This window comes from Gambusia affinis, linkage group LG20, assembly GCF_019740435.1.
Source record: "Gambusia affinis linkage group LG20, SWU_Gaff_1.0, whole genome shotgun sequence".
In the NCBI taxonomy this organism is placed as follows: Eukaryota; Metazoa; Chordata; class Actinopteri; order Cyprinodontiformes; family Poeciliidae; genus Gambusia; species Gambusia affinis.
This window is the reverse complement of record NC_057887.1, coordinates 11,348,423-11,363,982: the sequence shown is the minus strand read 5'-3', so window position 1 is coordinate 11,363,982 and position 15,560 is coordinate 11,348,423. Positions and strand designations below refer to the sequence as shown.

Sequence of the window (15,560 nt, the reverse complement as noted above, 5' to 3'; positions counted from 1 at the left end):
GCCTCTCGCCCGGAACGTTAGCTGGAGATAGGCACCAGCACCTCCTGACCCCTTTAGGGACAAGGGTGTTAGAAAATGGATGGATGGATGGATAGTGGAGAGGACACTTTGCTGCATTAGTCACCCTCGCCAACCCATCATAAAAGAGCTACCACCCACCCTTCAGATGAATTCCCTCCTGGTGTTTTCTGACCTTTGAGTTTAGGAGCTGTTCTTAGTTCTCTGAAGTCTGGGACAAAGGTCTCAGAAATTATATGGTAAAGTTGGCCATTCTTAAGAGGTGAGGTGATCATTTATGCTGGATGTGAAAAAAAGGTGTACTATGTAACATTTTTTATATTTGGATATTTATGTATGAATAGTTTACATGACCTGCAACAATAATAAGAAATTTGGATCTTATTAGCTGTAAACAATAAAACTTTGAAAATACATGATTTATTTATTTTTTTTTTTTGTAAAATCTAATAAAAAATATTTCTGGGTAAAAATTAATTTTGACAGGCTCACATATATTCCCCCTAAAAATAATTGCTGAAATTCTAAAATTCTAAAATCACTAAAATTCAATAAAAAAGTCCTTGAATGAAACAAAAGCCCTGGGGATGATTTTAAACGAGCTATACGAGAAACCTCACCTAACATAAATTTGTAGACTCTTTCCTGACTCTGTTATGTAGGCCGAGCCCAGAATGACAACCTACGTATTGACCAGTGAGGCTGCTCCTGTGGGTGTCTGTCAATATCTGATCTAATATGAAGAGGCTGTAGTTATTGGCCAAGGAAGGGGCAATCTGACTCACTCTGAATTGCTGCTGTCATAGCCCTCGGTCTCCATGTGACAGTAAGACGAGCTGACAGTCATGTGACCCAAAAAATCTCCCTCCATGTGACGCTGTGGAAACCCCAAGCTGTTTTCATTGTGTTCATTGAGTTTTATTATCTCAGATCAAACGTTAACATTATCGTCACGACTGTTTCCAATCAAAGCCGCTGAGGCGTCAGTAACAGTGCAACTGAGATGGAGGAAGTCGATCAATGGTTTTAATGTTTGTTTGTTTGACTTCATCCATTTATTGGCTTGGTTAGGCAATCGACAGGTAAGTTATGTAGGAACAGTGTTCACACCCTCTGTAAAAGTATTCACACCCATTGAACTTTTTTTTAAACATTTATCAATGTACAACAATTGTTAGTGTGGCTTATTCAATAGATGTTATTTTATGCAACAGACCCACACAAAATAGGGTATAATTATGATGGAAAAATGAAATAAAATGTAAAATGTGAGGTGTGCATTTTTATTCAACCCTCTTTATTCTGCTACCCCTAAACTTAAAGCAGAATTCTCCTGTCAGACATCAACTAATTAGTAAATAGTGACAATTTATCTCAGAATAATCTAAATTTTGTTGTTATAAAACTCCATCTTTAACAATCAGAGTGTAGCTCAACTTCTCACCTATGTGGCTGTCTAACTAAACTGACTAGTGGGAAAAGGAGAGTATTAGTCTGAAAATAAGCCAAGAGGCTCTTGGGGGAACTGCAGAGATCCAAAGTTCAGATGGGATAATCTGTGGGCATGAAAACTATTATTATTATTATTTAATGACTCAATAACTCTGACCTTTAAGGAATACTGGCATGAAGAAATCCAAATACTGGAAAAAAAATTCAGCTTGCAATTTGCCACAAGAAATGTAGAAGACATAGTAAATATGTGGTAGATCATGTTTTGGTCAAATGGGACCAAAAGTGAACATTTTGGCTTAAATACAATATACATGTAGTAGAAAACTAACTTTACACATCAGGTAGACACACAAATTACAAAAAAACAAAGTGCTGGCAGAATCATAGTGTATGGATAGTTATTTTCAGGTGGGACAGAGAACCTGGACTGATTTGAAGGGAGGATGGATGAAGCAAAGACATGAAAATTCTCGAGAATACTTGTTAGAGGTTGCAAAAGAGGTTTGCCTTCCAGCAGGACAATGACCCTAATAATAAAAATAAAAATAAGGTGGTAAAATATGAGGATATAAATCAAAGCACAGCCATGTTGAACACTCCAGCTTTCACTGTGGTTACACCGTTTTCTTCAGTTAAAGAAGGATCCTCCAGGATATTGCTTACTCCTTGAAGCAAAGTAAAACAGTAGGTGATTAATTGTGACAGGAATAAATCGATTGGGTTATACAGTACAGGCTGGATATATTACCATAATTTCCCAACAGAAAGAGAAGAGAGAGATGATAGAGAGGACCCATGGAGATTAATATTCCCATCTGCACCCTGCTGACTTGGATCCTTCAGCGTAACATGGTTGATACCTTCATTCTCTTGTTTTCTAATGACTGCTGTTCTTTCTGCATGTGGAGATTTATCCTCCTGAATGTCAGATTTACTCAGTCAGACATTAATCGTCAACTCTGAGTGCAAATCAAAGCTCTGTAAACCTATTTCTGCACAGAGGGAGATCTTCTGCACCCAGAAGAGAAAAAACAATGTCCTCCTTTTCTCTGTCTCGCAGCGGTAGTCGCAACCTGCCCCCATTTCTCGGGTGCGGCACTGGGGCGTGTTCAAATATTTAGCTTTTGTGCACCCGGCCAACTTATTTTGCAATGGATGAAAAAGTGGTTTGTCTGGGAAAAAGAGCATCCAGCAGCACAGCTTCAGTAAGACAGTAAGGCTCCATGGCTGCACAGTAACCCTTATTTGTCCTACTTACTATTTGAATCACTCCCTTCACCCTCATTCACTCTCACACATCCTCGAGCACAGAAGTCATGATGGGCTTGGCAGCACTGCTGATGTGATTTGGCAGTATTGGGGCATGATTCCTGCTGAATGCCATGAAATGTTGTTTTCCCTGAGCCACCCCATTCCCACTCTGCGTCCTCTCCCCGCAGTCAACACCCCACTACCACCATCTCACCAAGCATGTTCATTTGTTTACGATAGAAATACTTGCACAGAAATATGGAGTCCAAACTGCCCACAATTTAATTTATAAATGCCAAAATTTGCTTAAAAAAATTAGAGGCAAATGGATTTAAAGATACTTCAGGCTCCTGAGGATCAGTGTGAATTTGTCCTGGCTATGGAACAGCGGACCAGATTTTTACCCTTGTGGAGTTGCTGAGGACATTATGGGAGTCCACTAATGTTGTCCATGTTTATAGGGCGGAGGGTATTGGATTAGATCTGATCCTCCTCCACATTAAAAGTTGATAAAAATGTATCCTGGTGTGCATCTCTTTGGAAGTTTTCCAGACAGGGATGCTGGGAGGCGCTGCCGTGGATCCAGGACACGCCCAGAAGGGGCCGCACAGTAAATCCTTTCTGGGCTTGGTACGCCTTGGGATCCCTAAAATGAGCCGATGAGTTTTGCTGGGGAGAGGGATGATGCCTGGGTTTCCCTCCTGGATCTGTTAACCTGGCCCTGGATAAGAGGAGGACAATGATTGGCTGGCTGGATGGATTGAGATCCCTGTGACGTGGGATGTTCCTCTTTCAACTATAACTTATTTTAGATCTGTTCCTCACAGAACAAACTGATTTAAAAATAACTGTTCTAATAAAATGATTGAAAACAAAATAACCATAATTTTTAAACACCAGCAGGTGATTTTTCATCAAAGGCAGGGGACATAATAGGATGATAGCTGAGTCAACTCTGTGTCTGCTGATTTTTATATTTCTGTCATACTCCACCAGTGTTTGTCAACTTTTTCAAAACTACGTGAGACAAAAATGTTTGAGGGGTTTAGGTAAATATAATCATCATGTATCATAAATGAAGGTATAGTGTTTTGAGTTATATTCATGCAGATGCATCAATAAAAAATCATAATAAAACGCCTCTAATTTGATTCAAAAGCTAAAATCATCTACGAATGATAATTTCTTTGAAAGCTTCAGTCTTGTGAAAAGTTGCCATAGTAACATGCATATACTCATGGATACTTATTGAATGGATTTTGCCACTTGACAATTTGGAGTAATTTATTTTAACACAACCTGGATCCCTTAACCCACACAATATTCATTTCTAATTCTAATTCTATATATTATTTATATATTAATATATATTTTGTGCTTGCTTGTTATTTCATTTTCCTTCTAATCATGTAAAGCACTTTGAATTACCTTGTTGCTGAAACTGTGCTCTAGAAAGAATATTTCCTTGCCTTAATTGAAACCCAATAACTGCTGATAGAAATATATGCTCTAAATGTTTTATCAACGTAACAAGGTTTAAGTCTTGGTAAATGAAAAAAAATGACATACTGACCTGTTCATATATCTTAAGACTTAGACTTCTGAAGCTGCAAGTATATCTTGTCACAATCTGGGTGTTATACCTACAGGAATGCTGAGCAGCAATGGTTTCACGGGCTCATCCCAGAACTACAGTACCCTGCTGCTAGAGGAGGAGACTGGGCGTCTCTATGTGGGAGGCAGAGGAGCTTTGTATGCGCTGAACACCTCCAACATCTCCACATCTGCAAACCTCACTGTAAGTGTGTACTGCAAGCCAAAATAAAGCCCACTTATTTCCTTTGTTTGAAAAAAATAGCAAAACTAATTTAATGAGAGAAAAAAACCAAACTAATAATAGCCTTAAGCAAACAGTCTGAGTAAATCCTGTTGTGTTTCTCCGGATTTTATGTTCATTGGCTTAAATGCACCAAGATTTTATTTAAGGCTTTACTGGATTTAGAACTCAGTGAAGCAGTCAGAAAATAATGCCTATTGTGCTTCTCTTCCTGTTTATCTGACACATTCACACTCTTGTTTTCCATTATTTATTTCCGTGACGTTTCTGTTTGTCTATAGAGCCTAATAATCAATTCCCATGCCTTTTTATTTACTGGTTTAACAGAGTCATCCTTATTACACCCCATTGTTTCCAGATTGATTGGAATGCCAGCCCCGAACAGAAGAAGCAGTGTTTAAATAAAGGCAGAAACAATCAGGTACATGCTTACATCCCTAAATACACTCCTTTCATTTTCTTTCCAAAGAGGTCTGTTTGTTCATATGGTTTTTATTTTTTAGACACCAACTGCTTTGTAGTTTTCTTTCTCTACAATCTGCATGCACTTAGCGGCAGCCTGGCCTTTCGCTATTAACTTATGTCAGTGTTATTTTCTGCTAAAAACCCTGATAAAGTGGTCTGTGTATTGGAAAGCATGAATAACCAGTTATTCTCTGTTCTCTGCAGACAGAATGTTACAACCACATCCGCTTTCTGCAGCGATTCAATGAAACTCACCTGTACGTCTGTGGAACAAATGCCTTCAGACCTCTCTGTGCTTACATAGTAAGACTTACTGCACTTTAACTGCAGTGCTCAATGCTGTGCAAGTTTTAAACTACCATTTATTTCTTTGTAGTTTGCTTCCAGTCAGTCTACAGTATACTGAGAATCAAATGATCTTGATCAATATTGATGCATTCTCAAAAATGTTTAAATCTAGGAAAAGTTGTTCAATGTTTTCCTTCCACGTAATGTTCCATTAATATTCTTGCGTGTAGCATTCTGCTAAAAACCAGCTTCATTAGAAGTCACGTTTAGTTACCTCTAGCTCCGTACAAACACATTTTCTAGAAAATATATATTTTTTTCTCTTTATAATATTTTGATATTCTGAGAAATTGAATTTTTGGTTTTTGTTAGCTATAAATTCATATCAAAATCGACTCAAATAAATGCTCAAAATGAATCACCGGTTGTACATGAGTTTCTATTCCTGAAATGAATTGCTGAAGTAATTGCTATTCTGATTTATTGATATTCTGTGTGTGCTGAGATGTACACATAGTTCTTCAGACCTGAATAACTAGTATTTGAAATATATTTCAGAAATAAAAAAAAAATAAATAAATAAATAAAAAAAAAGATTTAGCCGACCATAATTCTTATCTGCCATTTGTTGAACAAATAAAAATGTTTCTCTGGACCCCAAACTGACAGAAAGTCTAAAGGATTACTGGAATAAATGACTCTGGAAGCAAAAGAAAAGTTTAGATTTGAGTTTAAAGGGAAAATATATATATATGTATATATATTTTTGTCTCATCTGTTTTACAGGATACAGAAAGGTTTAACTTCTCGTCTGGTTTTGAGGAGGGGAGAGACAGATGTCCATATGACCCAGCAAAGGGATTCACTGGCCTCCTCATTGGTACGTCTCTGCAGCTTTCATTCAGATATGGGATGGGATTCAAAGCAGCTTGGAGAAATCCTGATAAGTAGAGAGACTAGTTTAATGTTTATCATTGCTAATATTGTTGATTTATTGTGGGCAACAAGTAAGGCTGTCCACTATTTTCACTTGCATATCATTAATATTTATTATCCTCCTACAAACCATTTTTTTGATGGATCACTCAGATGGTGAGATGTTCACAGCCTCCCAGTATGAGTTTCGGAGCTCACCAGACATCCGCAGGAATTTCCCTTTCCCCACTCTCAGGACAGAGGAGGCTCCAACCCGCTGGCTTCTGGGTGAATATACAATAATCCATAAATATGCTACCTTATTTTTGTATGCTGAATATCTGTGGTATGATTTTAATTTCTATTAAGTCCCTTTCAAAAATCATCACACTCCTTGAACTTATGTGTCATAATTAAGTAAATTGGCAATAATATACTTTTTTTTAAATATATGTATTGATAAAATTGTAGTAAGTATGTATATTTACACCCCATTACCCTGAAAGCCTTAAATAAAATGTGGGGTAGTGGCAGCATCATGCAGTGAGGCAAACCTGAAAAAAAAAAAAGTAGTGGCTGCAAATAACTGAGCGTAAGTGGAGGGATCACTATCCAGCAGCACAGTGACCTTAGACATGCAACCAGAGATGGAATGGAAGTTTAGATCAAAATATGTTCATGTGTTACAACGGCCTAGTCAAACTTCAGAACTAAATCAAACTGAAATTCTGTGGCAAGACTTGAAAATAGATGTTCACTAACACTTTCCATCTAACCTGACTGAGATTGAGCTGTTCTGTAACGAATAATGGAGAGATATTTCAGTCAATATATGTGCAAAACTGGCAATCCAAACAACTAAGCAAAAATGTTTATTATAATTATTAATGTACAATAAACATATCAGGGTTTTGTGTATGAAAAGACATTAATATATTTTCTTCCAGCTTACAAAACTACATTAACAAAAAACAAAAACAAATGTCGTTGCCCTGTAAAAAGAAGAAAAAAATGAGTGTGAATACTTTTGCAAAGTACAATACTTCATTCATTCACTGTTAACCAGAATACTTTACCTGAAAACAATATACATAAAAGATTAACTGCAGCTGAAATATTCTTGTTGTGATTCAATCATATCTAAAGCGCTCCATCTTCAGTTTCCAAGGAGACCCTTTCTGGCTGCTAATAGGTTTGTGTTTGGACATGTGGATCTGTGTGTACAGAGGCAGACTTCGTGGGCTCTGTGCTGCTGAAGGAGAGCATCAACAGCTCCATAGGCGACGATGACAAGATCTACTTCTTCTTCACGGAGAGAAGCCAGGAGCAGATCGCTTATCCCAGTCAGACCAAGGTGTCTCGGGTCGCCCGAGTCTGCAAGGTCAGAGAGCACACTGGGGAAAGCTTGAGTGGAAATGTTTATATTAATGCTCTCCCTAGAAAAAAAAAATATTTACTAGTAGGGCCACAGGGAGACATGAAGGAAGAGGAAAAAACACCAGCCATATCAAAGAGCAAATATCACAGGATTATTTCCCCAGTAACACCAGTGACTCAGGGTGAAGTGAGCTGCCATTCTTTGTTGACAGTCAAGTCCTCACTGAATAAAGTACTGAATAAAGTAGCAGTTGGACGTCTCTAATTGCCGCAGCTCTTTTTGTGCAGCTGTTTCTAGGCCACCCACAAGCCTACAAACCTGTACCTCCAAAAGCAAACCCTTTCCTTTTTTTCCCCACCACATCAAATCCTCCCTGCCTCTACATGTCCTCCTCTCACTTCATTTAACTTGTGCTCAGCAGTGGGACATCATAACACCACATTTTTCTTGCTTTTTTTTTTTCTCTTTTTTTTCTCTCTCTGCACCCTGGTATGAGTGTAGTTGGTGTTTTTATGTTAAAATTGATGCTTTGTTGATCAAAGAAGTGACTTAGAGACTCAGCTGGTGATGGAACTTGATTTCTTATTGTTAAAACCTGTAGAAAGGACATTTTGCAACAGAACTGAATAGGAAAAATAGCGACTTCGGAACATCCAATTATAGTAAAAGACACTAATCATTCAGAGCAGGAGAGTATTCAAAAGATTTTTCTATCAGTACCAAACTGAACCCTGTTGGGAGAGAACTAGAAAACTTAGAAAATGTTAATTCATTGCCTTTGGTTTAAGATTTTTTTTTTTAACAAGATTTCTAAAAAAAAATTTAATATTTATTTAGCGGTCAGTTCTGGGTCCAAAAGGAGTCTTTTTCCGTTATAAGGCCTTTTCATCTCACTTCATCAGAGCTGCAGCGTTGTCAGAACAGTCGAGAAAGTAATAACTCAGTCTGAAGTAGGCCACAGCAGCACATGCAGATGTCGAGCCAGTCCCCAGCCAGACAACACGCTGGTAGCAGGAAGATCTACAGATAGAGGAGATAGACATTTGCCTCTGGCCTGTAACCACTGAGGAGTTGTTTTTCTGAGTCTAACCAGTGTTCCTTATTGTCATCGAGTTCCTTACCAGTCTTCACCTGTTTTCACTAAAAATTGGAGTGCAATACATAAATTTTGGGTTCATACATTGACCCAAAAGCAGAAATCCCTGCCATAACAAAGTCATCATGATGCCCTGATCATTTGGATGTTCCATATATATTCAGCAACAGCTAAAAATCTTTTTTTCAGTGCCTTTTCTGTTCAGTGCAGAGCACATCATCTTTCCCACAGGCCAATGTTACATTGCTCTGCTGCAATTTTTCACTCTTCCTCCCTTCTTGTGCTTTGATTGACAGAAATTGTAATCTGCCAGTACATCCCTTAAGCTCCGTACACAATAATAACCTAGAATCATCTTTGGATGAAATGCTTATTTTCTCATAATTATCCAGAACCACGCTTTGTTAGGAACTTATGTGACATTTTATTTCATCTTTTCCCTTTTTTATTACAAAGAAACATTATTAGCGTTGATGGAAGCGTCTTAATATGTAAAGTGTGTGTGTATGTGTGTGTGTCGTATGTTGATTTTCAACACTTTGCCATTTGGTGTGGGAGGTTGAGGCAGGCGGTGCGGACTGATGTATGGCAGACATCCCCCAACAACGCAAACACAGAAAGATGAGGCTGAAAGCCCCAGACACACAAAAAATGAGTCTCTATCTCTTTATTTACCTCTGAACAAGCAACACTAAAGGACAATTTTGCTGAAGTACCCTTTAACACTCTGGATGAAATGTAATTAGGGAAAATGCAGCTGTTTCAGTCTGATCTAAAATATGTATATATCTCCCATAATGTGCATAGGTGCATCTCAATAAATATGAAAATTATTAAAAATTTAGTTAATTTCAGTGAACGTGAGACCCGCTCATTATCTACAATAACTGCACATATGATAGATTTATACATTTCAATATCATATTTCTGGTGATTTTGATAATTATGGCTAACAGACAATGACTTGTGTTGATAATAATCCATTGAGTCTGTGAAGGATTTTTAGGCATGAAGAAGTCTAACATTTCTTGCCAGACGACTGCTCTAGCAAGTCTGCCATTGATAAGACACATCGGACTAACACCAGCAGATGACATGATGTCTCAAATCATCACTGACTGTTAAAGCATATTAGATTCTGTTTGTCACAATTTTTTTTTTCCCTCTGAGCTCTGGGACCTTTTTTCCCTGGTAGAATGCAAAATCGTCTTTCTGCTGATCAGTTCATTTTGGACCATGGAGCAGTTAAGGTGCTTTTGATGAATTGTCTGGGCCAGAAGTGGCTTAAAACAAGGAATACAATCTTTATGGTCCATGACCAGGATATATCTACATATGGAAACTCTTGAAACTCTGAATCCAGGCAGAAGTCTGTGCCATGTGAATCTCCCCCAAACTCTTGAATGGGTTTTGTTTCACCACCCTCTCCATTTCTCTACCACATTTTTTTCTTTCCCCTCAGGTTTCCGATAATAAACTTGGATTTAGCCCTCTGAACAGCCAGCTTCTCTTGCGATAGCGTTTTGTCGGGTACCTGCCTTGCAGAGGGTGTAATGAACCATATGGAGGACAACTGTCAAGTCAGCAGTCTTCCGCTTCCAGGGCTTCTGGTTGTAATGGATCTCAAATGCAGAGACGATGTAGACGGGATCATGGTGCAATAAAGATTTAATAACAGATTTAGAAACCAGGCTGAATGCAACAGGAGGCTGGGGCAACAGATGATCTCCTGCTGATTGATACAACTCAGAGCTATTTCTGCTGGGGAGGCTGATGATTACTGGAGTATAACACAAGTGAGAGACAGCTGCAGGAGTACAGATAACTGATGCTCCGAGAAGAAGGTACTAGCAGAACAAGAGTAGACGCTAAAAATAACCAGAAATGTAGAACGGGGGAAATACTAACACACATCAGTCCACAAATAGACCAAAATCCTAAACTAAAGTCATACAGATCCACAACAAACAGACTGTGAATACCGTATGAGTGTAAAGGTCATAATGTGACCATAGCGTAACATACCCCTTTTTAAAAAAAATTAATATTCTAAAAAAATTGTCTCATGCAATGTTTTCATTTTCTGACAATCACATTTTGTAAACTGTAAACTACTATCAAATAAAACAGAAAAAAAGCTCAAAATGTATCATTCTGTCTATAAAGAATCCGCATATTTGAGTTCAGCTTCTTAATTAAATATTCTGCTTGAGCTTAATCTGAAGTGGGATTTGTGTAGTTACTGTGCAGGCAAAAATGTATCCACTCAATCTGGTGTCTATGTGTCCATTGCTTCCTCTGCCTGCAGAATGACTGGGGTGGCCAGAGGACTCTGCAGCGGAAGTGGACCACCTTCCTTAAGGCCAGAATGGTGTGTTCAGTCCCAGAGTATGAACTTCACCTCAATATCCTGCGTGATGTGTTTGTCCTCCAGGGGAGAGATGTGCAAAGCAGCATCTTTTATGGCGTTTTTGGCTTGGAATGGTAAGAGTTTATGTGTATGTGTATATATATATATATATATATACATATATATATATATATATATACATATATATATATATATATATATATATATATATATATATATATATATATATATGGGTGTGTGTGTGTGTGTGTAAGTTCAAATAATTGAAAGTGGGACAGTCCTACTGTTTGAATAAAAAAGGAACTGGAATGGTTTATTTAGTCTGTTGGGAAATGTTTCGCTTGTCAAATCAATAAGAGCTGAATATAAGAAGGTATCCCATACATTAATATGATATAATTAGTTTCCAAATTAGTTTTGGAAAAAAGCAATAAATGGTGAAAATAAAAAAAAAGAATTATTATGAACTGAAAAACAGCCTAAAATATTTACAATGAAATGGCCGTGGAAATTCTTTATTTCTTCTCTTTCTTATTTTTCTTTCTTCCTAAAACGTACATCAGCTCAAGCGTGGAAGAATGAGTAAGCCCCTGAGCCGTACTGGTCACCAGTTGTGAGGCTTGAACACTCAGGTTTCACTTGGTTCTCATTTTTCACAGGTGAATGCTTTGATGACTGATGTGGGGACACAATGGATTTAAGAATCTGACGCACACCCTTTATTTCCCTCTCTTACTCCCTCAGTTTACTAATCTCACCTTTAGGGCACCAGAGTAGGAGCCACCTGGTTTGTGATTACCAGTTTCTGATCTTGTCTTTTCACAGGTTTGGTACCAAAAACAGATCAGTTCTGCTTATGACTCAGAGAGAGGGAGCTATTTTAGTTTTGCAAATTTGGTGAAGAGAACCAATGGTTATTCTTGGTGTGGATGAGGGGACTAGATACGGATAACAAACTGGGAAACCTGCATCCGCTGTCTATTTTCTTAAAAGATTAGGCCATCCATCCTGGCTGCGAGTTTCTGGATAAATATGATAACTTCCTACTGATCTTTGACTTTTCACTGATGATCTGTACTGTGCCTGAAAGCGGATCTCGGCGGCGGCAGCTTCTTCTTAGATCTCTCTGCATCATCAATCCTGACGGGTGTCCTCTGGACATGTCTTTGGGGTGTTGGATTATATTTCAGGAAGAATATCAAAGCATCCGCCATCTGCCAATACGCCTTCTCAGATGTGCGCAGAGTGTTTGAAGGACCATACATGGAGGTGCAGGATTCGAAGTGGAGGGAATATACAGGAAAGGTTCCGGAGCCAAGACCTGGTTCAGTAAGTTTAATCTCTTACTTCTCTGAACTCTAAGAGATCTTATCAACGTTTTATAGGTAAAACACTTGGATTATGTTTTTTCCTGCAGTGCATAACAGACGTACACAGGTCCCAGGGCATAAACTCCTCTCGAGACCTCCCAGACAGCGTGCTCACATTCGCCAGGCGGCACCCGCTGATGGCTAAGCAGGTTCACCCAGTAGACCGGCGGCCACTTATGTTCAAGAGGAGCGTCAACTACGTCAAGATCACCGTGCACAAGGAGCCGGCGCTGGATGAAAACCTTTACACTGTCTTGTTTCTGGGAACAGGTGACGTTCAGTCAACTCCTAACATAATCCGTTTCTAATCTTCATCATCTTAGTGTAATACGTGTGTGCCTTGTCTTGTAGATGATGGGTGGTTGCACAAAGCTGTGGAAGTCGATGGAGAGATGCATATCATAGAGGAGCTGCAGATATTTGCCAAACCACAACCAATAGAGAGCATGGTGATATCTGCAGTCCAGGTATTTACAGATTCAGTGCTATGAGTCATCCCTCTTGTTTTTCTCTCAGGTTGTCAAAATTTATTTTGGCACTTAAAAGCAATTTTAATCTGCAGTTGCTTTCTGAGGATCATTTTAAAGATCTTCTAACTGTGCATTGCACTGTTGTCAATTGTATAGGCACAACAGCTGTCAAGTCAAGCCAAAGTTGAAATAATTTAGTTCATCAACTGTTTTTTTTTTTGGTTTGACAGAGAAGCATCTACATCAGCTCCCACTCAGGTGTGATGCAGGTACCAATGTCCACCTGTCCAAGATACACTTCCTGTTATGACTGCGTATTTGCCAGAGACCCATTCTGCGGCTGGGATGGGAGAGTGTGTGTGGAAATATCGTCACGTTCACAGAGGTGAGGCGAGCACCTACAGATGTGCAGCATTTTTTTCATAGAGGTGCATACAGAAAACAGAGATCACACTCATGAAAAAAAAACTGATTAGAAATCTACATCTTTTATTTTCTATACACCATTTACATATACACTAACTTTTTTTAGTTTTCAATTTAAACTGAGAAAGCATCAATATATGGTTAAATCATATTCACTGAGCTTATTAACAGATTTACAACTTTCACAGTGCTTTGGGCTGGATGTCCCTGTATGTCCTCCCTCTGTCCCAACAGCAACATCAAAGCATGATTAATCACTTATACAGCCTCTTCTCATCCAAAGCAGTTTGTGTGAAAACAGGTCTAAGACACTGTGGCTGGCCTGGATTACATTTTTTATCACTTCTGTGAAACTCAGCAGGAGCATCAGCAGAAAAAAGTTTTGATAGTTTGGATGGATTATGAGCCTAAATGCAGTGGGCAGAGCATGTAATTGGAAATAATATATAATTAGTTTTAGAAATTAAAAACTTGAACAGTAATTAGTTAAAATCTGTTTGATCTTGTATATCACTTATTTATTTTTTTTACATTCATGTTTCAAAATAATATTTCCACGTGGGCCTGAGCTTAGGGAGCTTGTTGAAGGCAGACACGGCCATTTGTCACACTATGTTTATGGGGATCTCTGTAAGTGTAACCTCAGTCGTTTTGATGTTACAGTGTCAAATACCTGTGGTTCAGCCACATATATCTTCCTTCCATCATCAATAGCCACTTATCCATGCAGAGTTGTGAGGGGTGAGTGCTATGTGGGGGGCTGGTGCCTACCTCCAGCAGCCATTAGACGAAGACAAGCAAACATGCAGACACACAATTTAGAGCAGGGCAATTTGGAGGAACCAATTAACCCAACAGCCAGATTTTTTGACTTCGAGAAGTAGCCAGAGTATCCAGAGAGAACCCATGCATGCAGAGGGAGAACATGTAAACCGCGGTTCCACCGTGCACCCAGCCATAAACCCGCAGAATCACAAAGTGTAAAGCCGTCCAAAACAAACACATACAGTGTGCTCAGTCCTCCATTTGGGGCCGTCTCTCCTCATTCACTCTGCATCAGTGAGCAGCAGACATCTTAATCTCTATTACTGCAGTAAACACTTCTGCCACTTCTGTGGATTTGTTGTACTCATGATGGCTGCTGGGGGAAAAAAATGCAGCACAAAGAGCAGAATAATAATGAAACATCTTACAAATCATAATGTACACATCTGATATATAAAACCAGTCTTTTACAAAGTGTGCGGAACAGCCTGTTCTTTGGTGTTGGAGAGCAGATATGGTGCTGGAAGAGATTTGCTCACCCACTATTCATTAAAGCAAGTAAAGCGTCCAAGTGCGGAGGCTCCTTCTGCCAGTAGATTGCAGTGAGCTCAAGCAGTGCAAAATGTTCTGCAGCATGAAAATACTTGCAAAATATTGCTGTTGGACATTTGGTTTAGAGAAGTCTGAATTTAAAGAAATCATCTGCTATGTAGGATCTTCATCATAAACAAAAGTTTAATAGTGACTGACTGGTAGCAGTGTATTTTGTATGTTGCAAACTATCACTGCTTTAAAAAAAAAAGCATACTAACTAACTGGAAACAATTTTCTAAAATGCGAGCAGCTTTTTTCTTTCTTTTCTTTTTTTTTTTTACAAGAAAAGACATTCTTATTTTCCTCTGGTACAGCATGTTTAGCCAGCTACTCTTTACAGTACAATGCTATAAAATTGGTGTACTCTTGTAATTTATAAAGAACCTCCTGAGAAGGTTCTCAAATTTTATCAAGTCCCAAGCACAAACTTCTAAATATTTTTCTTGGGATTTTATTTTATGGACCAACTTAAAAGTAGTGAATAAGTGTGAATGGGAAATACTGTCTTTAACTTCCTATCGTTGCTTATTTCTGCCAAGCAACCAATCTGGGAACATTTCTTAAAATCTCATTAAGTCTATTGCATTCTAATATAGCTAAATGCATATTTTTCTAAAACCTTTTCTTTTTAGGTCAAACTTAACGCAGGACATTTCTAGAGGAACCAGAGGCTGTAAAGAGAATCCAGGAAATGGTATGTCTTACAACACACACACACACCCACCCTTGCAATTATTATAAATCCATTATTCAACAGCCCCGACTCCTTTAAGTTTTAAAAAGTTCAATACTTAATTTGCCTCCCGACCTTCTTTGATGAGTTTTCCTAAATTTTTTCACACTCAGATTAAGGGGTTAAAA

General features: G+C 38.5%; 1 protein-coding gene across 1 annotated transcript in view; it reads left to right on the top strand.

The window, feature by feature from the left end:
* The window catches only part of sema4gb (sema domain, immunoglobulin domain (Ig), transmembrane domain (TM) and short cytoplasmic domain, (semaphorin) 4Gb), a 37,890-nt gene that overhangs the window by 15,314 nt on the left and 7,016 nt on the right, over nt 1–15,560 (top strand). The window contains exons 3-14 of the mRNA XM_044102049.1: nt 4,374–4,522; nt 4,920–4,982; nt 5,231–5,329; nt 6,101–6,194; nt 6,404–6,517; nt 7,456–7,610; nt 11,012–11,187; nt 12,265–12,403; nt 12,492–12,714; nt 12,796–12,911; nt 13,145–13,299; nt 15,332–15,393. Of these exons, the coding sequence (XP_043957984.1) occupies nt 4,374–4,522; nt 4,920–4,982; nt 5,231–5,329; nt 6,101–6,194; nt 6,404–6,517; nt 7,456–7,610; nt 11,012–11,187; nt 12,265–12,403; nt 12,492–12,714; nt 12,796–12,911; nt 13,145–13,299; nt 15,332–15,393 (1,545 nt within the window). The remainder of the gene's footprint in view (nt 1–4,373; nt 4,523–4,919; nt 4,983–5,230; nt 5,330–6,100; nt 6,195–6,403; nt 6,518–7,455; nt 7,611–11,011; nt 11,188–12,264; nt 12,404–12,491; nt 12,715–12,795; nt 12,912–13,144; nt 13,300–15,331; nt 15,394–15,560) is intronic.